The 23,536-nt window shown below is 47.3% G+C and overlaps 3 protein-coding genes and 1 pseudogene across 3 annotated transcripts; 1 reads left to right on the top strand and 3 right to left on the bottom strand.

The window, feature by feature from the left end:
• The first annotated feature begins 2,470 nt into the window (after positions 1–2,470).
• Positions 2,471–3,906, top strand: LOC140222979 (uncharacterized; annotated as a pseudogene).
• A 6,008-nt stretch (positions 3,907–9,914) lies between these two features.
• On the bottom strand, positions 9,915–10,880 carry LOC140222965 (small polypeptide DEVIL 4-like). The gene is made up of 2 exons (XM_072294185.1): positions 10,596–10,880; positions 9,915–10,513 (listed from the first exon to the last, which is right to left on the bottom strand). Exon 2 carries the CDS (start codon positions 10,405–10,407, stop codon positions 10,285–10,287), a length of 123 nt encoding a protein of 40 aa, XP_072150286.1. The 5' UTR covers positions 10,408–10,513; positions 10,596–10,880; the 3' UTR covers positions 9,915–10,284.
• A 2,652-nt stretch (positions 10,881–13,532) lies between these two features.
• On the bottom strand, positions 13,533–14,366 carry LOC140222693 (small polypeptide DEVIL 4-like). Its single transcript, XM_072293524.1, has one exon. The coding sequence runs from the start codon at positions 13,800–13,802 to the stop codon at positions 13,689–13,691; it is 114 nt and encodes a 37-aa protein (XP_072149625.1). The 5' UTR covers positions 13,803–14,366; the 3' UTR covers positions 13,533–13,688.
• A 1,220-nt stretch (positions 14,367–15,586) lies between these two features.
• LOC140222692 (small polypeptide DEVIL 4-like) lies at positions 15,587–16,262 on the bottom strand. Its single transcript, XM_072293523.1, has one exon. The coding sequence runs from the start codon at positions 16,050–16,052 to the stop codon at positions 15,933–15,935; it is 120 nt and encodes a 39-aa protein (XP_072149624.1). The 5' UTR covers positions 16,053–16,262; the 3' UTR covers positions 15,587–15,932.
• Between the last annotated feature and the right edge of the window lie 7,274 nt (positions 16,263–23,536).

Here is a 23,536-nt window from a genome sequence, read left to right as displayed (position 1 = left end):
TCTGTAAGCTGACTTGGCAGAATAGATGCCCGAGGGATCCCATCTCCAAGAGACGATGTCCTCTATTCCTGAGTTCAGATGAATCCCGTCCACTGCGTGCCAAAGCTGAATGTACTGCGATATGGTTGTTACTGTTACTTGTCCGACAATATCACATATCCATTGCTTTTCCTGCAACGCTTCAGCAACTGTTCTCTTCCTGATTAGCTTGCAAAGATCAGGAGCAATGGTACATGGAGATAGCTGTCCATTCCATCTGTCCAGAATAGCGCCAGGTTCCTATCTCCTAGCTGTACATCAATGGATAGCTGAAACATTTGCTGGAGTACTGAGTCATTTCCAAATTCAATTTGCAAGTGCTTCCAGGGTCTATTTGCATCAGTCCGTTGCAGCCATAACCATCTCATTCTTAGAGCGAATGAAGCGATTCGTAGGTCAGTAATGCCCAAACCTCCAAATTCAGTTGGCCTGCATGCTGCATTCCAGGCAACAAGGCACTGTCCACCATGAGCTCTATCCTTTCCTGCCCAAAGGAAACCTCGACGCCGCTTATCTATTTCCTGGAAGACCCAGTCAAGGATTTTTAGAGAGATTAAAGTGTGGATGCAGATCGTGGATGCAGATCGAGCTCATGACCACCTTCACCGTTGTCAGTCTGCCAGCTTTGTTCATCAGCGGTGCTTTCCAAGTTGGCATGCTGGTGGCAACTTTGTCGACCAATGGCCGCAGATGCGCTTTCCTTAGGTGTCCGACCGTCAACGGTAGCCCCAGGTACTGTATGGGAAACTCAGCTACCCGCGCCGGCATGATATTCCTGATCCGGTTAACTTGCTGTTCTGTGCAGGCAATCGGTGCGATCAGGCTCTTCTGTAAATTTGTGTGAAGCCCTGAGGCATTCCCAAAGAACGCCAACACCTCCCTGATGGTTATCATGTCTTGCACATTTGGAGCAGCAAAAAGCATGACATCGTCTGCATAAATGGAGCACTAGTGATGTATTGCTGGGTCAGCCGGTGGTGTGAGCATTCCATCTTGGGCCGCTTTTCTGATCAGGCGATGCGGACTTTCCATGAGAAATATGAACAGCATCGGAGATAATGGGTCTCCCTGTCTTAAGCCCCTTGCATTGTGTATCAGCCACCCTGGGTCTCCATTCAATAGCACTCTAGTTGATGCCGAGGATATCAAGGAGGCTATCCAGTCACGCCATCTACCTCCAAAGCCCATGCTTGCAGCACCTGAAGCAAAAAGGACCAGCTAACCGTGTCGAAGGCCTTGGAGATATCAAGTTTCAGTAGCAGCAACGCCTTTTTCTTGCGGTGTAGAGATTTTGCAACTTGCTCCACAAATTTGAAGTTGTCATGTATTGAACGCTTTTTGATGAAGGCACTCTGGTTGATGTCGATCAGACGATCCAGTTCAGGAGCAAGGTGGTTGGCTAACAGCTTTGCAACAAGTTTGGTGAAACTGTGGATCAAACTAATCGGTCTGTAGTCACCCGACTGCTTGGGCTCTGGTCCTTTCGGCAGTAGCGTGATGAGCGGGGCGTTCAACAAGTGTAGCTATCCACAACTGTTCCAGTAGAATGCATTGAAGGCTGCCATGATGTCCCTCTTGATCACCCACTACGCTGACCTATAGAATTCAGCAGTGAACCCGTCCGGTCCTGGAGATTTGTCGCTAGGGAGTGATTTGACTGTGCTCCACACTTCTTCTTCAGAGAAAGGTGACTCGAGGTGCTCAAAATTGGCCGGCTGAAAGTCCAGTGCCTGAAGATCAATAGCTTCACTTTGGTGTGTGGCCGTGCCCAGAATATTTGCAAAATGGTTGTAGAGAACCTCTTCTTTCTCCTCCTGTGTGAAGGCCGTGCGCTCCTCGTTTTCCAGCTTTGCAATGTGTTTCTTCTTTGTGCGGTAACTTGACTGGATGTGGAACAGCCTAGTGTTGGCGTCGCCGTCTCGCAAATAAGTGATGCGCGAGCGCAACCGTGCCATAGTTCTCTCCAGCGATGATAATTCCAGAACTTTACACTTGAGTTTGTTAGGAATAAACACGCCCTGGAATCTGTTCTGGGCAAGGTGCCGTGTCGTGCATGTGTGTGTGCCTGCGGGATAGCTGCGTCGTGCGCGTGCGTGTGCCTGTGTTGCGTGGAGTTAGTTGCAGAGGGTCCAGGCATGGGCTCACGATCAGTTCGGAGGGCGTCCGGATCTTGCGGTTGAGGGAGTGGCTCATGTACGTGAAGACCGGATCGCCAATAGCTTGTGCCTACGTGCGCACGGGTGATCGCAAGAGTTAGTTGCCTGGGGCTGCGGCTATAAAATCACCATGTATCACCAGTTCGTTCTGTTCGAGCCGAGCGAAATCTAGTGCCAAGATACAGGAGCGATAGGCTCCACGGCGTTCGTCGCCAGAAAATCTACAGTTGATCTTCTTCCTTCCGTTGATATCGTGATTGAGAGAGAGAGCAAGCGTTCCTAGTGTTCTTGGGTGAAGCCAACATTTGGTACTAGAGCTAGGATGAAGATCGGCGACTCCTCGAAGGTTGAGGACAGAGACAGTTCGAGCTCAGGTGCCGTTGTGGAGCGTGTCATGCCCAATTCCGGTGTCGTGGAGCTGCCGCTGCTAACCAGGGCCAATTACTATCAGTGGGCCTTGGTTATGCAGGTGAGTTTGGAGGCGCTGGAGCTGTGGGACGCAGTGGAGGCGGTCACCAAGGATCGCGCTAAGGATCGGTGGGCGTTGGCCGCCATCTTGCGTGCGGTGCCGTCGGAGATGAAGGCTAGGCTTGCCGTGAAGAAATCGGCGAAGGAGGCGTGGGACGCAGTGACGAAGATGCGGGCCGGCGACGACCGCATGAAGTCCGCGAGTGTGTAGCGCCTCGTGAAGGAGTTCAAGAACATGGCCTTCCACGACAGGGAGACCATCGGCGACTTCGCCATGCGCATCAACGGGCTCATCACTAGCCTACACGAGCTCGGTGAGGAGATGGAGGACAGCCGCGTCGTGAAGAAGGTGCTGCGCGTCATCCCCAAGAAGCTGAAGCAGGTCGCGGTGGCAATCAAGATTGTTGCCGACATCAACACCATGACCGTCGAGGAGCTCATCGGCCGGCTGCAGGTGGCGGAGGACACGGATGTTGAAGACCAAGCGGCGACTATTGAGAGCCATGCTAGGCAACTGCTTCTCACGGAGGCGCAGTGGGAAGCAAGGCGGCGTCAGCGCAGCGGCAAGGAGCAGGCGTACGGCGGTGGTGCATGGCGTGGTAGAGGTGAGAACAACGGCGGCCATGGAAGCGATTGTGATGATGATGGTGGTGGCAGCAGCACGAGCTTGGGGCGTGGCAGGAGCCGCTACCGAGGGAAATGCTTCAACTGCGGGGAGCGCGGGCACATGGCGTGGGACTGCCCGAAGAAGAAGAAGGAGCGTGCGCTGCTCTGCGATGTCGATGAGGAGGCGACTCTGCTGTGAAGATCCAGTCTGCCATGTCGTGTTTAGGGGGAGATTGTTAGGAATAAACACACCCTAGAATCTGTTCCGGGCGAGGTGCCGTGTCGTGCATGTGTGTGTGCCTGCAAGATAGTTGCATCGTGCGCGTGCGTGTGCCTGTGTTGCGTGGAGTTAGTTGTAGAGTGTCTAGGCATGGGCTCACGATCAGTTCGGAGGGCGTCCGGGTCTTGCAGTTGAGGGAGTGGTTCATGTATGTGAAGACCGGATCGCCAGTAGCTTGTGCGTACATGCGCACGGGTGATCGCAGGAGTTAGTTGCTTGGGGCTGCGGCTATAAAATCACCATGTATCACCAGTTCATTCTGTTCGAGCCGAGCGAAGTCCAGGGCCAAGATACAGGAGCGATAGGCTCCACGACATTCGTCACCGGAAAATCTACTGTTCATCTTCTTCCTTGCGTTGCTGTTGTGATATAGAGAGAGAGCAAGCGTTCCTAGTGTTCCTGGGCGAAGCCAATAGAGTTCTCTTCTCAATTGAGCTTCCTCCTGAGTTAACTGTCTTGCCTCTTGTGCCCTATCCAGCCATAATACTATTGTTTTGGCTACAAGCAGTTGGGTCTTTATCTACCCAATGCTGCGTTGGCTCCAACTTTGCAGCTCCCTGGCTGTGTTCTTGAGCATTGCGTCAACCTAGGTGAAGGGATCCGAAATCGAGTCAGGACATGTCCATCCCCTTTTAACGGCCTCAATGTATCCCAGTATCTTGAGCCACTGATTCTCAAAGTGAAAATGCCGCTTGACATGGAAAGCTGCATTTGTAGCTAGGTGTAGAGGACAGATCAGACATGTCTGACGATAGGGCCTGTAAGAAGCAGTATGGGAAACACATTTCCCAATCAACATTTACAAGAATCCTGTCCAATTCTCCAGTGTTGGATTGGCCCTCTCACTGCTTCAGGTGTAGCGACGACCATGAAGGATAATTGCAGTTCATCCATGAACCTCCGAAACCTGCCCAAATTCCTACGGTTGTTGATGTTGTTGTTCTTGTCAGTGGTGTCCAGGATGAGATTGAAATCCCCAGCGATCATCTAGGGGGCAGGCGATTTGGCTTTGGATCAAACGGAGCTCCTCAAGGAACTTGACTTTGTCAGCATCCAGTTGCGGTCCATAGACTGATATGAGACACCATGGTTCAGAGGTTGCACCCATCGTGATGGAGACCGAGACGGAAAATTGTCCAACATACACTGTCGAACAAGCAACTTCAGGCCCCCTGCAGGCCACCAAGATCCCCAGACTAGCTCCGATAGATGGTAAGTAAGCAAAGCTCGTGAATCTAGTTCAGAGCATTTCACAGATAAGATTTGGTAAGATTACATCAAATTTTGTTTCTTGGATACACACAATTGATGCATTCGCATCACTCACGACCGCACGAAGCGAGTCCCTACGGCACCTCGCGTTCAAACCACGAGTGTTCCACACAACGATGTTGTGGTTGCACTACTCCATGGTGTTAGATAACCGTTGGTGATGGCGTTACGCATCATTAGGAGTTCATCATCAGTGAGTTCTTTACCAGCTAGGAAGATGTCTCGAAGGGCCGCAAAGTGTCGTGGTTGCATGGTTGTAACTAGGAACCTGTCAAATTCCTTGCCAGTCACTCGTCCTGCTTCCTCATCGTGAGTGATGATTCCTAGCTTTCGCATGGCAAGAACCTCTCCCTTCTTCGACGATTTGACTGTCGTGTTCAAGGTTTGGTTGGCCAATCTTCCACTGCATCGTGGCGTCGGTGCCGTCCCGGCAGTAGCGCAAGCCGCACACTGCTGAGGAATGCAATGGTCTTGGCCATGGCCGTGGCCAAGCTCGAACTTGACATGGGAGAGGTTGAGGGCGCAACAGTTGTTGTTGCTGCCGGCGTGCTGAGCTTCTTGTTCATGGCCTTCTGGGCTTTGGTGGCCCCTCCACCAGGGCTCACACATCCAGTAGTGAGCCTTGATGCGCTAGGCCCAGCTACAGTGGTAGAGCCCCACCTGGAGACTGGTGTCCATGCCGGCTCGGTTAGAGCCGTGGCTTCACGGTCATCCCCATGGCTAAAGATGAGCTGGGTAGGCATTGTTTGCCTGTGCTAGGACCGGTGACCCGCTGAGATGATGAGGACCTGATTTTGAATTTGGTGGAAGCCTTGACTCCATCAGCATCGGATCTATAGCTTGGTCCGCATGGCAGCATCGTGTTGGCAGCAGCTCCTCAAAAGGCATCTCTCGCATGCTTTCCTCCCCCCTCCCCCCGTGGCATGTGATCCGCCTGTCTTGCCTTGTCGGCTTGCATTTCCTTTTTCAGGAAAGTTGCTTTGGTCTGCCATCGCTACGACAAGAACAGGCCGTAACAGGCCGGTCACGGGCAGCAACTCCTTGCCACTTTTTGCTTTTGTGGCAGTGAGGTTTGACCCGTTCCCGTCCACCATTGCTGGAGCTTCAGGTGGCGCCGCCGCCACCTCGGTCGCCGGAGATGGTCGCCGGAGAGGGACGCCGTAGAGGGTGGCTCAGTTGCCGGAGTGGAAGCTGCACAGCCGGTGGGCATCATGCTAGCCTGTGGTGCCAGTGTTGGCTTGACCGGCGGTGGCTCAGACATGGCGCACAGCAAGTGGACTCCAGAGCTCGCACCTCTGGCCAGCGTCCCGCCGCTCCTATCCTCCACTCCGTCCTTTGTGAAGAACCCGTGAAGTCGTGGGCCGACACCCCAGGACTTCCCATAGCCCCGGTCCGGGTTTCTATCATGGCTGGAGTCACCATCACTTGAAGGCAGTGATGGGCCTAGCAACGGAGATGGTGAGCGTGGCCGAAAGTCCGCCACTCTCCGTAGGTGGATGAGCGCCTTGTAGGAGAGCACCTTCTTTTGATGAAGATATAGGGGGAGGCTGCCGAAGATGAGCTGCATATCAGGGTCATCGTAGGTGATCCGCTGCTCATGTTCGGCGATGAGAAGTGTCTTCCTCCTTAGGATTCGGCCAGGGTCATCCGTCCATGCCGTGAACCTCATCTTGGTCATGTCGGAGGGGTCTTCGGTGGCTGGTTCAAGATGCTCGATCCAGCATGAGGATGAGAGCATCTTCCTTGCGGTGCACCAGCTTCATGCATGTGCAGGAACACCTTCGATCTCTAGGGATACCTGGAACAACAAGGTCCCAGTTTCAGCCCGGACTAGATGAGTCCATGGTCTGAAGAATAGCCTGATGTCGCCGACGGGGATGCTCCCAGCATGCATGGCCGCATCCATGGCACGCTGCGAGGAAAAGATGACTAGGAAACTCTCTGGCGAGAAGCACCTAATGGTGAAGTTATCTGCACCCGCCTCCAGGAGCTCTGAGATGGTGCGACGCATGGCTTCCAGCGGTACATCCGACGGTCCACCAGGTGCCGCCGCGAGCAAGGCAAGCCGGAGTCTTCCCTCCTCTGCATCCATCTCCCCACCGCGTGAGAGGAAACACACCTCCTCGGCGGGGCGCGTCGATGGATGCCCGGGCGATGTGTCGTTGTTGTAGAGAAAGTGTGGGTGTGGCCCGGGTACCCTGCTGGCGTTATCCCACGAACCTGATGGCCCCTTCCCAGAGGGCGGCCGCAGCAGGTTGTGGTCAGGTCGCATCTGTGGTGGTCGGTGTCGGGGATACATCCCCAATACCCTCAAGGAAGGAAGAACTCGGACTCCTACTAGGATTCCCCTGTAATCCGACTAGGACTAGTCCCGTGTACTCCTACTAGGACTCCTCCTTGTAATCCGACTAGTACTCTGCCCCCTGGAGTATATAAAGGAGGGCAGGGGTACCTAGCTCGGCAGGTCATACCTCAACACCCAAGCCCAGGACACACGAGGACAAACACATCCAACATACCTCAATACAAACCAATACACAGGACGTAGGGTATTACGCGATCTAGCGGCCCGAACCTGTCTAAATCGTGTTCCTTGCGTCACCATTGATTCCTTGATTCTCGACGACCTTACCGCATAAAAGACCACCTAGGGTACCCCCTAGGCGGGTTGCCGATCTAAAACACCGACAGCTGGCGCGCCAGGTAGGGGTACTCATCGAGTTTCTCAGCGCAAACTCAATGGCACAGTCATCATCAAACCCATCTTCGCTATCGAAGCGGGCGCAACCTTCGTTTTTGGATCCTGGCTCTGCATCGCCGACGGCGCCGGATCGTTCCGGCACCAGATCGTCAACTCCGACGGCGACCTCGGGTTCCACCGCGATTCGAACTTGAACTCCGACGGCGATTCCGGGTCCGACTACAACTTGGAGTCCGACGGCGACTCTAGGTCCAACTACGACTCAAAGTCCGACAGCGACTCTGAGTTTGACTACAACTCGAAAGTCTGACTACATCGCAAGCTCGCCGACGACTACGGGCGGCTCGCCGATGATTTCATCGACTATGTTGTAGGCACGCCGACTACTTCAGCCAAGCATGGTATACGCTCAAAACGCACCCTTGTCTCGGGGTCTTGGATAAGTCCGACCCTCTAAGCCGGGGGTCGGGCGATTCGAAGCCTTGCGGCAAGGGGTCGGGCGCATCCGACCCTAGGACCAAGGGTCGGGTGAGGCGGAGTTCCACCATCAAAGGGTCGGGCGCATCCGACCTCGGGACCAAGGGTCGGGCGAGGCAGAGCTCCATCCTCAAAGGGCCAGTCATGTCCGACCCCGGGACCTTGGGTCGGGCGAGACGGAATGAACTATTCCTCGCCCATGTCAAGACAACCACGATCAGCTTGCCGACCACTCCGTCAGCTACGGGCAGCTCGTCGATGACTTCAACTCGTCTCGACTAAAAATTAGTCGGGGCAAACTTTGCATCACCGACAACTAGTCAGAATCGCCTCCGACTAGTCGACTTCGTCAACAACCGTTATGGCTTCATCAACGACTGTCACGGCTTCGTCAACAATCATCCACGAATCAAGCTAAGTCACTTTTCTAAATTATTTTCCGGCTTATTTTCCGTTTACGCGCAACACGCGCTCTACTCGGCGGAAACTCTTGCGTGCAACGCGCGCTCTATTCGCCGGAGGGCAGCAAACTCTTTCGTGCTACCGTGCTCTTTTTTTATCGCAACAGCGAATATTCCCTTTTGTCTTCTCTTAAGGTCACTACTCTTCTCGAGCAGAACACGCCTTAACTCGTGAAAGCCTCAAGCACATCTGTCACGCCTAAGCCCATACGCGTATACGAGACAACGATCTCACACACGCAGCGGCAACGGCTACCCAGAGACTGAGAGCCTAAGCGTAACAGGCTAACTACTCGGGAAGAGTATGACTGAAACAAGAGCTTGACTCGCAATCATGCAGTCTCTTTCTTATCGCAGCAGCGACTCCTCTCACTTTTGTCTTCTCTTGGTTGCGAGCTTTTGTAATTTCAGAAGATGTATATGATCCATGCCTATCTTGACCGGTGTCGCCATCCTTGGAGGAGCCGCTACCGCAGGCCACTGCATCGATGGGCTTTTCTTCGCCTGGCTATGGAGATGTTGTACACGAGAACTACACGCGGGATATTTGTTTGGGCATAGAAAGGTATTGCAGAGTATATTGGACATCGGACATGTTTTGTTTGTAATTATTTCTTTCTGAAAAATATTTTTTCTTAATATATCAGAAAAGGTCCTGTGACATGATTAATAGTGTTTGTATCAGTTTGTGGTGGATGATTTAAATCTATTTAAGGGGTCCCATAAACTATGAGCAAAGGTTGTGTTTTTTATTATAATTTACTACTGTAAAATTCTGAGTGAATGTAATATCAAAAACTAATTCCCGCAAAGTAAGACATTATCTTAGCCGCATCACATGCAAATAAAAAATAGAGTTGGCTGATACTGTGGTTTACCTAGCTTTCTTTAATTCAATAACAACTACTTGAATTAACTATTTTCCTTTGATACGCTCATGCTTGCTTTCACACTATTATTATTGTCTTGTTGGTGCGTTGCGCTATAAATATTTTGCTACCATAGCAATGCACGAGCACGAACCTAGTATATAAAATATTAAATTTTTGAAGGAAAGCTATTGGGCCTACGGTCAATATTTCCTGCAATTAATGATAACTTTCTTCCTCAGATTAGTACCATGCTGTGTAGTTATTTTGGTAGTATAGCTCAAAGTTTAGCAAACTTTCATTGCCTTTTCTTTTATAACCCTTTCTCATGTTCTTTGATTCATCATCAGGCACTGTTGTCATTCTTAAGATTGGAGCACAACTGGATTGACAAGTTACATCAGATTCAACGAGACAACGGAGACAGCACATCCAACTAGTACACGGCAGTAGCATATGGAGCACTGTAAATTAAAGGTACGGGCCGTACGGCCCTAGCATCAAATTAGGCTTAAGCTGGCCATGCGAGGTAGAAAATGCACTTGAAGAAAGAGACGGTTCAGAACTTCAGATAAACACAAGAACTTGATCCGAAATTCATGGGATTTCCCCCCTTTTCTGCAATTCGATATCAATGTCATATTTTTCCTTGCGATTCCACTGAACATATACAAGGCAAAACATGTCCTTAGGACATGATTCCAGTTCCCTCCTTAATCACCTCTACTACCTAAACACCTACAGTACGATCTACCTCAATCCTCAACATCTATATTGTACACTACACATAATAATAGATCAGGAGATCTATCAAAAAAGGGTCAATCCATGACCAATCCATCACCCATCACCAATCCATGATGGGGGGGAAATCGGTATACCAAGAGCCAAAATTGACAGGACGATCAAAAGGCAACCATCTGGGCATCTGGCCATGCGAGATGCGACTAGCTAGCTAGTCATCCCAGCGGAGGAGCATGACGACGCATCGGCGGATGATGTAGAGCCTGGCCTTGTGCTCCTTGAGAGCCCTGCCCAGCCCTCCTCTCCTCTTGCTGCCGCTCCCAACAAGCTTCATCCTTGTTACTAGCTAGCTAGATTTGCTCCTTATTGATCCCTTGAACAATCTTGTTAATAGGAGAAGACTTGCTTCTGTGGTCGTATCGTTGGTTGTGGTGTGTGAACTGTGAAGAGAACCTCAGGAGGTAGGCAGATTATATAGGCGAAGATGAGATGCGTTTCAGAGGCCAGAGACTAATATCATACCTGCACACGCACGGCTAGCTCGCTAGTGTATGTTGTATAATACTGGCGATCCACGACTGGTTGGAGCTCTGGCCGGGGACAGCGGCCTCGAGAACCACTGGCTCCTTGGATCCTTGTGGCCTCGCTTTCCTCGTCCTGTCCCCCATGGCCACGATCATGTCCGGCATCGCCCCTGACCTGCTCGGTTTGATTAAAGCCTTGGCCTTTCATGCTTGTTGTAGACTTGTACTAGTAGACTAGTTTATACTTGTGCTCAGTGTTTTGGGACCTGAGATATATACAGCTCAGGAAGCCGTGCGTGCGCCCTGGCGCGCCGTGCGTGCGGCGTGGGCATAAATGGCAGTCCCTTCCCTGCGCGTGCGTGCGACGGCGTGCGCGCAGGACGGGGACCACCGGCGTCGAGATCTGAACGGCGACGGGCACCAGCTCAGAGCTCACCGTGTGTGAGCTTGCTGCTGCACCAAGCGAGCGGAGCCTCCTCTTGGAGCACAGCTAGCGGTTTTTTTGGCGTACTACATGGAAGCAAGCTCCGTGTGCAGCTGTGCCTTATTTGTTTGTACAGATTAAAAGGGATAGAGAAGTTTGGTTGTACTGATGATGGGTGCTGAGTGAGTCATCATGTCTGCTCTCAGCTTGCTCTAACTGGAACAGCATTGAGTTCACAAGAAAGAACCTCAGAAAATTTGGGGCCTTTCTATACATATCTTAGGAGCATTATCGTAATTGTCGACATAGTTGAGTCGGAAGACATACCAGAATTTTTATCATCCTATAGCTTTCTGCTTTGCTTCATCACGATTTGTGTATTTGTTAGTGTTTCAGTCTTTCAGAGCACCAGTCCTGATTCTGTGGTTGAGTAAGATGGAGCTCGTAAGATGATGCCTGTGTTCTGAACATTCAGCTTATAGGCATCTGCTGTTTAATTGGAAGCATGTCGTTCAACTAATTATTGCGTGACACTGAGTGGTCAAGATTCAAGCTGTCAAGCCTGTCCCTGAATTCCGATATGAAGACATACATTGGAAGGGTGAAGTGCTGAATTATCTGGTGACGCCATGCGACAGCGAATGAAAAGAAGGCTTGCTTTCTTGTATTGTCAGTTGAATATACCATTAAAGAACAAACATTATTGACTTGCAGCAATATACAGATAGCAGAGAAAACACTAGGACTATCTGATTAGTTCACTCTGTCGATTAGACATCCATGAAGCCGTATTTTAAATCTGCTTCTCTATTTATGTCTGGCATGGTTCATCGTCTGATCTAATAGACTTCAAATGTCTTGTGCTGGCTGATCAAGTTATCAAATGTGTATCGTCCAGGTGAAACAGTCAGAAATCTGACCATTAACAATTTCTGCCTGTAGAAAGGAGTCACATCCCAGAAACAATGACATTGGAAAGCTTTTCATTCTTGTGCAAAGCGGCACGGAAGAGACAAACAATGAGAGGGACAAAACTGAATATTGATTGATACTGCAGCTGCTACAAGGATCTGATTCTATCTGTATGTACATTTTCTCTACCATTCTGGTAGCCGGAAAAGAAAAAATAACAACAGCAGAGCTGGAAAAATAAAGAAATCAAGAGCCAAAACTGTTCTTCGTCAGTCATGCCACCGGATCAGCATAACGATACATCTGGAGATGATATAAAGCCTTGATCTCTGCTCCTTGATGGTTTTGCTAAACCCTGCTCTCCTTCTTTGGCTCCCAAGTTTCATCCTGACAAATGCTCACACTCCTTGATGTTGGTGTGGCTGCCTGGAAACACAACAGCTCAGTGATCTTGGCACTTGCACTTGGTATGGCTGACTCAATTTGCACTATGCTAGGAGTTTATATAAGAAGTGTCACAGGCAGGTGGCTATGGAGATCATTAAGAAGAGGAGACTAGAATATGCACCCATCCACCTTCATCATGGCAAGACTGGCAACCCACACTGTATGTACTTGGACCATCAGACAAGGGAGTGAAAAACAAGTATCCCCCAGTGTCCATCTGTTCATGTGAGCCTGTCCCTCATCTTACAATAATCTTCTCCAGACTCAACTTTGGCGTTTGGCACCAGGTTAATGGCAAAGTCAATCTTGATCTCTGAGGAAATTGCGGCGTGCCCGACAACCCTGTATGACCCTCCATTGCGCCTGACGGACAACCTGACCGATCTCGCACGCATGCTGAGACGGATTGCATGTGTTGAGATCTGACTACAGCTAGGATTTGCCTGGATCTAGCCTTTGTTGCCTGCTCAAGAACATGAACAACTACGTATCTTTGTTCCAGGTAGCCAGGGTAGTAGCACATAGTTTGATAGATCCCATAGACAAACTGAGATGAGCTTTGCTTCTGATGGAATTTTGAGTTTAAGTAGCATAGCTGAACAGAATAATGAATAGATTATGCTATATGTGGTTCCTCACAAATCACGACTGGCATGGCCAACGTCTACTATTTTGGTCGTGTCTTCTTATCTGATCTGTTTCAGCAGTTCATTGAATTTGAAAAATTAAATCTATCAAAAAGTTCTAGAGTTCCAGTAAATAACATTTTTGCAGGACCCTATCCTTGACGAGGTTGCCAATTTTCCTCTTGAATTGTGTGAATACTTCAAATTTGAGTGGATACAATACTTTTATTGGATAAATTCCAGCTAGGTTTCATCATTTCAAGTATTCATCAGACAATATGTTGTGCATAAGTTCATTTTTGTGTATTCTGTAAGGAAATAAGTATAAACAGTTTTTTCAAAAGATACTGCCACTAGAATAGGATTGAGTTGAGATCAGAGTTTAATGAACACAAATTTTCTGATTAATTTGTTTCGCTGATGAAACATGCATGAAACAAAAATATAAATAACCTTCTCTTTTATTCTGTTAGAATACCTGACATTCTTGTGCAAAAGCAATTTTGCAAGTATAAATAACAAGGGAGGAACAAAATCTGAATATTGATTCATATCACAACTATGCTAAAAGGGTACGTATCTATCTATATACACAATTTCAGCTATCATTCTGGTAGCTGATGAAACGACAGAAGAACTGGAAGAAAAAAGAAAAAAAATCAGAAGCCAAAATTGCTTTTGGTCAATCATGCCAACGGATCAGCATAACTACGCATCGCGAGATGATATAAAGCCTTGATCTCTGCTCCTTCAGAGACTTGGTGATTCCTCCTCTCCGTTGGCTCCTAAGCTTCATCCTCACAACCTGAATGGTCACACCTTGGACAGAACTCAGAAGGTGTATGCAGTGCTGGTGTCTGGTGTGGCTGAGAACGCAACTACTGTATGATTTTTGCTCCTGGTGTGGCTGACCCTCAGTGGGCACACTGCTATAAGTTTATATAGGAAGGGTCAGGCACAGGCGGGGATGATAGTTAAGAGATTGAAACATATACTACACACACCTGCATCATGGCAAGACTGGCAACCCACACTGCATGTACTTGGACCATCCGACAACAAGGTGAAAAACTAAAAGCCCAGCGTCCATCTGATCAAGTGAGCCTGGTTCATCTCATCTTACAATAACCCATCCTTGGCCTCCGGGCATCAGTTTATTGGCAATGTCAATTTTGATCCCTGAGGAGATTGCGGCGTGCCCGACAACCCAAGATGGCTCTCCCGTGTGCGCCTGACGGATTGACAACCTGATCGGTCTCACCCGCGCACGCTGAGGAGGATTTACATGGAACGCATGTGCTGAGATCTAACGACAGCTAAGTATTTTCCTGGATCTAGCCTCTGGTGTCTGCTCAAGAACATGACGAACAGCTATGTATATCTCTGTCCCCGGTGATAAAATAGTAGTGACAAGCTGATGGCAGTTCGAGCTTAAGAGAGGCATAACTGAAAAGCCCATAGGTTATGCCATGTTTGTTTCCTCATAATTGGACATAAAGTAAAGGAATGGCCAACATTCCAGTCGTGGTTTTAGGTTGTGTTTTCTTCATTGCCTGTGTTCACTAGTGAAGTTTAATTTAACAAAAAAAAATACAATGATCTGCCAGTTCAGGAGTTTAATAAAATATAAGTATTTTTATGGCAGTTCCAATTGATTTTTTTTCTTTTGCTTTCCTATGAATGCTAAAATAGGAAATCCTGGCGAGCAACAAATTATTTATTATTTGCGAAAGAGCAATAAATTAATTAGTGAAGGGAACCTCGTACATGCTTTATTAAGAGTAGGCTTTGCCTGATGAAAAAGCTAAATGATACTAGTCTTCAAGGTACCTTTATTGTATAAATTCCAACAAGGTTTTACTTTCAAGTATTTATTGAAGAAGATATCACACAAAGGTTCCTTTTTCGTTTGTTTGAACATGAAGTCAACATAAATAAATATTTGAAAACAAAAAATATGACCACAAAAATGATATACCATTATTAGTACATGTTGAGATTTCAAGTCATGAGTCAATCAACAGAGATGAACTAATCAGATATCTTTGGAACAAAGGTGAAAATAAATAAATAGGGGATAAAATAAAAGATAAATGTACATGGTGACCATATGTTGCGTTTATGAATATAGGTAATTTTGCCATATGATTGCATTGGTTTGCCATGAGCCCATGAGAATGACCGGGCGTTCAGAAGTCAAGAGTCCGACGAGCTGCAAGCATCCAGTTGATGGAAGGCCGATAAGATGTAAAAATGAGTTGTGTTGTTTCGTTTGAAGTCTTGATGTTCATTTCTTCGGATGCAGGTAATGGGAAGTCCATGATAAGACCTCAGAATCAGAGGAGTACACGCACTCTGTAGCCTGAAGTTTTGAATCTGCAAGACAATGAAATTAGTTCTTTTCTGGGATTGGTAGGAGCAGCCAAATACACCGTACCCGAGATTCATCAGATGTGCTCCTGCTCTGGCAAAGAAGAGGAAAAGAAACAGCTCAAAGCGAAACTGCCAGAATCTATGCACCTGCAGTTCTGCACCCACAATGCTAGAAATTAAACTGAAAAAGATGAAGAGGCAGGCATGTATTGTGATCGATCCGTTGCTTGTTCTCTGTTCATTGATTTGGCATTCCACACTGATGTGATTGTACATTGTCACACTAGTTATCAGGGGGGGAGAGACACTGACGAACACCACAGTGAATCCTACTGCTACCACCTCTAATTTGTACTACTACGCTATATTGTCCCTGTCCCTCTATGTACAGCAGCCGGCGACCATTCTGGCACCAGCACAGAGACAAACCCAGAACACCCCCCAAAACTTTGGCACCCGATGAAGCATCAGGGGCAGGGCAAAGACGATCCCACCGATCGATCCATGTCGTCGGACTCGGATAGACGAAGCTTCTCCAATGGATCTGGTGGGATCAGTCGTGCCAGCGCAGGAGCATGACGACGCAGCGCTGGATGATGTAGAGCCTGGCCCTCTGCTCCTTGAGGGCCTTGCCGAACCCCCTCTGCCTCCTCTGGCCTCCAACAAGCTTCATCTTGCCGCTCGCTGCGAGTGTTTGGCTGGAGCACGGGTAGATCTTTGAATAACAGGCGAGTGTCTTGTTGGTTGGCTCAAGTGGCAGTGGATGGTGTGTTGAAGCAGCGCTCCAATGGCAGCCGTATATATAGCAAGGAACCGAAGGGGCTGGATGTCTAGATAGCAGAGGATGAGGAGGAAGAAGAAGACTACTAGCGCTAGCAGGTAGCAAGAAGCAATAACGCAAGAGGGGGGAGACGGGCGGGCGGGCCACATGGTGGCGGGCAGCGGCAGGCAGGCGGGGTTGGGCGCCAGTGAGACGGCCAGCGCGGCGAGATTCCGCCTGTCCCCCCGGGCTCGCCGGGGACCGCGCGCAGCGCAGCGCACGCCGGCCGGGGGGGTGGGGTGGGGGTGGTTCGGCCGTCGTGCGCGGCGAGCCCAGCGGTGTCGGGGCGTGGGCTCCGCCACTGTCTGGCCATGGAAAATGTGTCCCCCCGGCCTCTCGTGCGGTGCGGCGTCGCTGCCACGAACGCCCGTGCGCCTGACTGCCTGCCGGTTGCCGCCGTGGGGCGCCCGTGCGTGCGTGCGTGCGCGCGCGCCGCCCGATTGATTCTTCTGCACTGATACTCCAATGAGTTGCTTCGTGCAAGCTTTGAATGGTGGTTGCTGAGTCATGGCTAGACCAGAGTCACCCCCACAAAAGTCCTTTTCTTCTCGGCGTTCGGCAGGCTTTCGTCCCCAGTCCCCACTGCCCATCCAAAGAAAAAAAATCAGGAAAGGCTAGTTTGCGAAGGAAAAACAGCGAGTTATCAAATAAATACTAGCTCCATCCTTAAATGGATGATATTTAGAACAAGAATAATTTGTAAAAAGTAGATAAATTTGCTTGTCCTAACATGATGCATTTAAGAACTGACACAATAGTCCAAAATTAATTCGCGTGATCTATTTCAAATAACTTTTTTTCAAAAACATGTTTTGCACGCATGTCAATAATATTTGTCATCATGGAAATGGGATTTAATTCCATGGAGCTGGTTCGGGGGGCATGCATGAGAGTCGGGGAAGAGGAACAGCTGAGTAAAGAGGGGGCACCAAGGATGCCGCCCCGTGCTAACGACTCGCCACCGCTTTGTCCCTATCGGACTCCGGTGTGTGAGCTAGGCACTGGATGAGGACGCTAACAAGCTAACCAACTTGGGAGGGCATGTGCGCGTGTCGGCCATGGGTGGGTGATCTGACTTGGGGGTGTGGTGACCGTGCTGATTGCCTCTTTGGCTTTGTTCTCATTGTATTGATCGGCTGCTTGGTTGTTCTAGCGCGTCCAGCGATCCGGTCAAGGCCCACGGGACAGCGCACGTGAGTGGTGGTGACTGGTGACCCCTTTTTTTCTCAGCAATTTCAGTCATTACGACGAGCTGTGTGTTCAGTAATCTCAGAAGTCACGAGTAAATGACGTTTTGGGTTACCTAGTTAAAGTCAAACCATATCAACCGTGATGAAATAATGGGCTTGGTCCATTACAATTTCAGAAATTCCAAATAAATCTCAAAAGAGCAGTGGATATGAGCAAGTGGTTGGAGTGGTGCAAACCTTTAGTCCCACATTGCTAGTGGAGGAGAAGGATGGCCAACGTAAATATGGAGGTTGTCTCCACTCCTCCAAGCTATGTATGTGGGGAGAGAATGAAAGCTCCACACACGCTTGCAAACTTGCCACGCCTAGCAGGGCGGGGCGGGGCAAAGGCCGTGGATGTGCTGCGACACTTGCGTGAATGGTCCATCATAATTTGGACTCTAGCCTTGCGGTGGCGTGGTTTCCTTTTGCCGTTTTATTTTTTGTTACTTGGCCTTCAAGTCCCGTTCGCCGGTCTCCGGAACATCTCGTTCTTGTGATCCTGCACCGGGAGAGGGCAAATAAGATTTTTGAAGCGCGACTGCTAAGGATCTTCACCACGGCTCATCTTCCGTCTAAGTCCGGCGTTGTGACGTGCCATTGTCTACGACGTCGTCTGCTGCGCTCCGTCCGCAACACCATCGTCGTTCCGTCAGCACCACTTGTCATCACAGCTGAGTACGTACACCGTGATCTGATATGCTATTTCAGCATGCTTTTTGAGATTATGTTGGTGTGCTTGATGTTGCCTAGCATGTTAGTACGTTAGAGGTTTACACGCTAGGTTTTGTTCTTGTCATGATTTGAAATTTACTCTTATGGTTGTCTAATTTTCCAACAAACCGTTGGTTAAAAATTATTTCATGTGTGTTGAGTTTGGATATTTTTGACAATAGTACTAGTGTGATTTTTCATGGTTACCTTTCTTTCGCAATTTTTTTATAGCACCCTTCTTTTACAATTGAGTCTCGGATCGAGGGGAACTTGGATAGCAGAGAGAGAGAGAGAGAGACATTGACAAGCTACACGAACAATTTTCTCCTCCATCACCTCCTATATACTGCATGGCACGACTCACAGATTTGCCCTGTTTAAGAACACCGACTAAACTTTGTTGAACGAGAATAGCAAATTTCTCATTCCTGTCATTATTGGATTTCAATACTTGAGTCGATATGATATGATCCATGCATACTGGAACTCTATCGACGTTATCACAGGTCAGATCGAAATAGCAGTCTCTCTACTGCTTTTAGTACACATTTACTTACCCCTTCCTCTGCACAGCAGCCTCAAAATTTGGATGAGAGATTATGAGATAACGAGTGTGTACAGCATCAAAGTTTATGTACATGACTCTAGTAGAGAGAACTAATATAGCGACAATAGAAGCAATTATGACACGCAAAAACGATTTGGTCAAGCATGCAAGAAAACATAACCCTCTCAAGCCTTATGGGTCTTTTGGACCTTTGGTATTAAAGAATAACGTAGCTACTATATGCTCTACCACACACCTACATCCTGTAATAACTAGGAGAAGATTGCTTTGGGTTGTGTTGCTATATGAAGCTAGCCACCCGTTCGGTTTTACAAAAATTCCATATGTTCTTGTCCAAAGGGAAGTTGGAACCTTTGAAATTGATCTCTATTAGAAGTTCTAATCGGGTAAGCACAGGAGAGATATTTTCCAACATGAATACAGTTATATCTGTGCTCTAAAGGACGCCATGGATTATTCTTTTTTTATCAGGTAAGCATGATATGATTGATTATTTATGACTACCTAGTAAAGGTATAATTTGTACAAGAATGCATATCGGAGAACATTAGAAGGAATCATTTGTTGTGCGTCCTTAAATTATTGTCTAACGAACATTTCAATATCAGGATCTTTACTAGACATGCATAGGGCTACAGAAACTAATTGACTTTGGGTGGGACATTGACATTATTCTGGTGATAAGCTAAAATAATCCCATACCTAATTGTTCCGATAACTTTGAAAGTACTATTAGATTGGCCTATGCAAACTGAGAGTAATATATCAGACCTAGTCTACACAATGATGGCCATATCTTTTGGTTCAATCATGAGGTGCATATCCTCCCTTTCAGACTCAATTATGATCAGGTATCCAGGTGTGCTAAGTGCTAACAGATCGAATACCATGACGAAACGACGAAAGGGCAGAATTTCACTTTTCATTTAATCATCAGACACATGATAGGAGTTAGGACAAACAATACAGATAGAAATGAAAAAATAATAAGTAAATAAACTAAATCCTAGAGCGAGCACATTGACAACTTCAGACAAAATACAAAGGTTTGGGTGACTCACAAAATCGTTTGACAAAAAAAATAATAAGTAAATAAACTAAATCCTAGTGAGAAAGCACATAGACAACTTTAGACAAAATACAAAGATTTGGGTGACTCACAGAATAGTTTGACAGGAAAAGCAGAAATCTGACAGCAATTGCAATTCGACAGCATCACACACCTGGTAACGGAGACCATTCTGCATGGAGTGGCTAGGCAAGCTCGCTACCTCTTCCAGAGCTTCATTGGTGCCCTCCATCTCTATGTATTTAACTTCCTAATCTCCGGGAATCGATCGGACCAAGGTAGTAGGTGTCAAGGTATCCTATATATAACCAAGGAGGAGAACATGTATCGCAACTTGCATGTCTGAACTGAAACATGATGCGTTTATGTGCCATTGCTCTGGGAGACAAGGGACGCCACTTGAATTCTTATGTAGGATCCCCGTAACCACGTATATGCATACTGTAATTTGCCAGATCGATGAAGCAGCAAGGTGCCCACTTGTGTGTCGAGCTTGGTATCAGACACTTTCGATTTGCGAGGCGGTTTATGCTGGGTGTGAGGGCGGCATCTGTTTATTCTTCTGATACGATCGGGGTGGCCGACAGGACACCGAGTCCGGTGCTAGCTCTTGCAAATTGGTCTGAACTCAACCGCTCAAGTTGACTACTGACATGTCTCTGCAAATTGTATCAGATTTAAAGATTGGCTAGGAAAACATTGGTAACACACAACAATGGGCCATTTTTTATACGAAAGGAAATGGAAGATAACAACGAAAATGTAGGATCCCGAATTTGGTCACCATGGCGAAATCATGTCACCAGGACAGAGGCTTGCAGGAGCCAGGTTTTTGTTCCAATGATTTGCTTAATCAGCGCCACCACATCAGTACAGATCTACAAAATAGGTGATAGTGTATCCTTGGAGAATGGTATACTACAATTAATATGAGACCTCATGTAGCATGCAAGTTTCTGTGCTTATACCAGCAGACAATTGCCAGCCAGAAATTCATAATCTCGTGACCCTAAACAAATGCTTCTGATTCATCTTAATCCCAAAACTTAATCACCGATCGACCCAGATTGAAGTGGGCTTAGTGCCCAATGGTTTTAGTGTCATAGAACAATTTCCCAAGAGAGCGAAGATGATTTCCCAACGCAATCACCAATGGATCATGATTGACTAACGATACTGGATAAAAATACTAGATCATCATCGGCCACTTGATGATCATTCTTAACAATAATAATCATGTAGTAACATGCCTTGTAACATGTAATTTTGTCATAACTCAATGGTACAAGGGCCATCTTGCAAATTATCTGACACACTGGACATCAAACAGGTACAGGTTATTTGGTCCATCATAAGGCATCACCTTCTCAACTAAACTGCATTACTTAAAGTTGCCTTGGATGGTTGTTTTTGTAAGACAGAAAAAACTAGGGCATACCCACTAATATACAGTCAGCAAAAGCTGAAAAAGCATGTGTTCATACACGGTTACTTCAAAAATAAAAAGGCCTTTTAATTTACTGCAAAACTGATAATGCCACTTCACAAATTGGAAGTATGAACCAATTAAACTGATGTGTACTTGGCTGTCCCATGAAACAGTTGCATGTGACTCATGCATATACAAGGAGTCTTTGCATGTTTTGTATACAAAAATCGCCATGTACAGAGGTTTTTCTTTACAAGTCTTAATTTACTAATGAAGTATGCAGCTCTTGGGCTAAATTTAAGTGGACCGTCTATAGGCCTCCTTCAAGCCCATCAAGATCAAAAGATGCAGATGGCAGATAGCTAGGCCCAGCTAATTGATGCATTACCATATATGGGGTCCATAATTCTAGGCCTAGCCCATCTTGGTAATTCTGAGCCTAATTCCATTCTTCAAAAAGAACCTAGTGGAACACACATCTTATGAAGTTCTTGCTAGTGGTGCCATATTACCAAGACTTAAAATTTTATTGAAACGGTGATGTAACAAATCCGAAAAATTGTCCACATCATATATCATATCTGTCGGTTTTTCCAACAAGTTTCAAGACTAAGCGCACCATTTTGTGATGAATGTTAGCATGGAAGATGTTCCCTTAGGCCTTAATAAGGATGGTATACTTAGCACGGTGGATACCTATGAAGAACTCGAAAATGTACAGGCGGCTCTCTCCATCCCTTCCACTCCACTCTCCCTCAGCTGTCAGCTCACTCCTCTCAGCCACACACCTTAATTATTTGCAACTGAAGCGTGCTTAAAACTTAGTAACCAAGGAAATGTACAAATCCAGTACATAATATATACATTTAGACGTTTGGTCACTCTTGTTTTTTTGCGAAGAAGTCCTTTGATCACTCAGCTTTGGAAAGAATCTAGATGTTAGGTATTAGGCCACTTGGCCCTTGTTTACTTTGCGAATTTGGGAGGTGCCAAATTACTGTAGCAACACTGTAGCGTTTCGTTTGTATTTGTGAATTATTGTCCAAATATTGACTAATTAGGCTCAAAAGATTCGTCTCGCAAAGTACAATAAAACTGTGCAATTAGTTTTTGATTTCGTCTACATTTAGTACTCCATGCATGTACCGCAAGTTTGATGTGATGGGGAATCTTCTTTTTGCATAGTGCCAAAGTTGGGAGTTTTGTAGGAAGTGAACAAGGGCTTGGTGCTATGGATCAAGAGCTAGCAATGCAGTAGCTACTGCATCGCTGATATACTCCTAATCTGACATTCTGTTTACGGGATTACGAGCCGTGTTCTAGAATTTGATTGGTTCAGTTCTTTTTTTTTCTTTCGAAAAGGATGCATGATTGGTTCAGTTTATTAGCATGGATCTATCTCTAGATCCATCGAAATCAATAATGTAAGTTGCAACGACCTAGATACTAGATAGTGCAATGTGACCTAATAATTTCAATCAAGAAATTCATCTGAACAAAATGATATGCGAGCCTAGAAGAAATTAATCAGGCGTGAACAATTAATCTCTTGCAACGAAGGTAAAGAGAAGAGAGCGGATCAAATTCACAGACTCCTTGATTGTTAAACAGGTCACCCAAAGATTAGGAGTAGAAAGGGAGTCCGTTGGTTAGGTCGTAGCTAGGCGGTTTATAAAGTACCATCAGCAGTTAGCAATCAAATACACAGATATATACAAAAGTATAGCTACAGGTCTAGCTTTGCTAGTCAAAGAAATAAAGGGAAACTCAAAGAAGTAGTCTCATCAGAGATGCATGCTGAGAATTGCAATGCCGGCATGTATGACGGGCTTGCAATGAATTCTCTCTTCATCATCTTGCAGTAATCCTCTGATCGACGGCTGTGTCGATCGAGACCATTTGAGGCGGATGGATCAGATGAGCTACTTGCAGACTAGAAGTTTGTTAGTCGTGCCAGCAGAGGAGCATGACGACGCATCTGCGGATGATGTAGAGCCTGGCCTTGTGCTCCCTCACCACCTTGCTGAGCCCTCCTCCTGATCCCTTCTGCTTCTTCATCATCTAGATCTCTTATCTCTCTGACTCTGAACCAAGATAGAGAGAGTGATGAAAAAAGAGGTGGAGAGATAGAGGCTGAGAGAGGCAGTAGGCTTGGCTAGCTTCCTATGGAAATGAAGCTCGGTCTCCACTTATATAGAGGTAGCTACTGCCCAGGCATATGTCCATGGCAAGCCAGCTGAGATGAGTGAGCTCGCCCCAGCCAGGGTGTCATGTGTGCACGCGGGACGAGAACGAGAGACTCGATGGAAGGAGAGAGAGAGAGAGGGG

This window comes from Setaria viridis, chromosome 5, assembly GCF_005286985.2.
Source record: "Setaria viridis chromosome 5, Setaria_viridis_v4.0, whole genome shotgun sequence".
NCBI lineage: Eukaryota > Viridiplantae > Streptophyta > Magnoliopsida > Poales > Poaceae > Setaria > Setaria viridis.
Note: the sequence above shows the minus strand (reverse complement) of the source record. Positions and strands in the feature narration are given on the sequence as shown.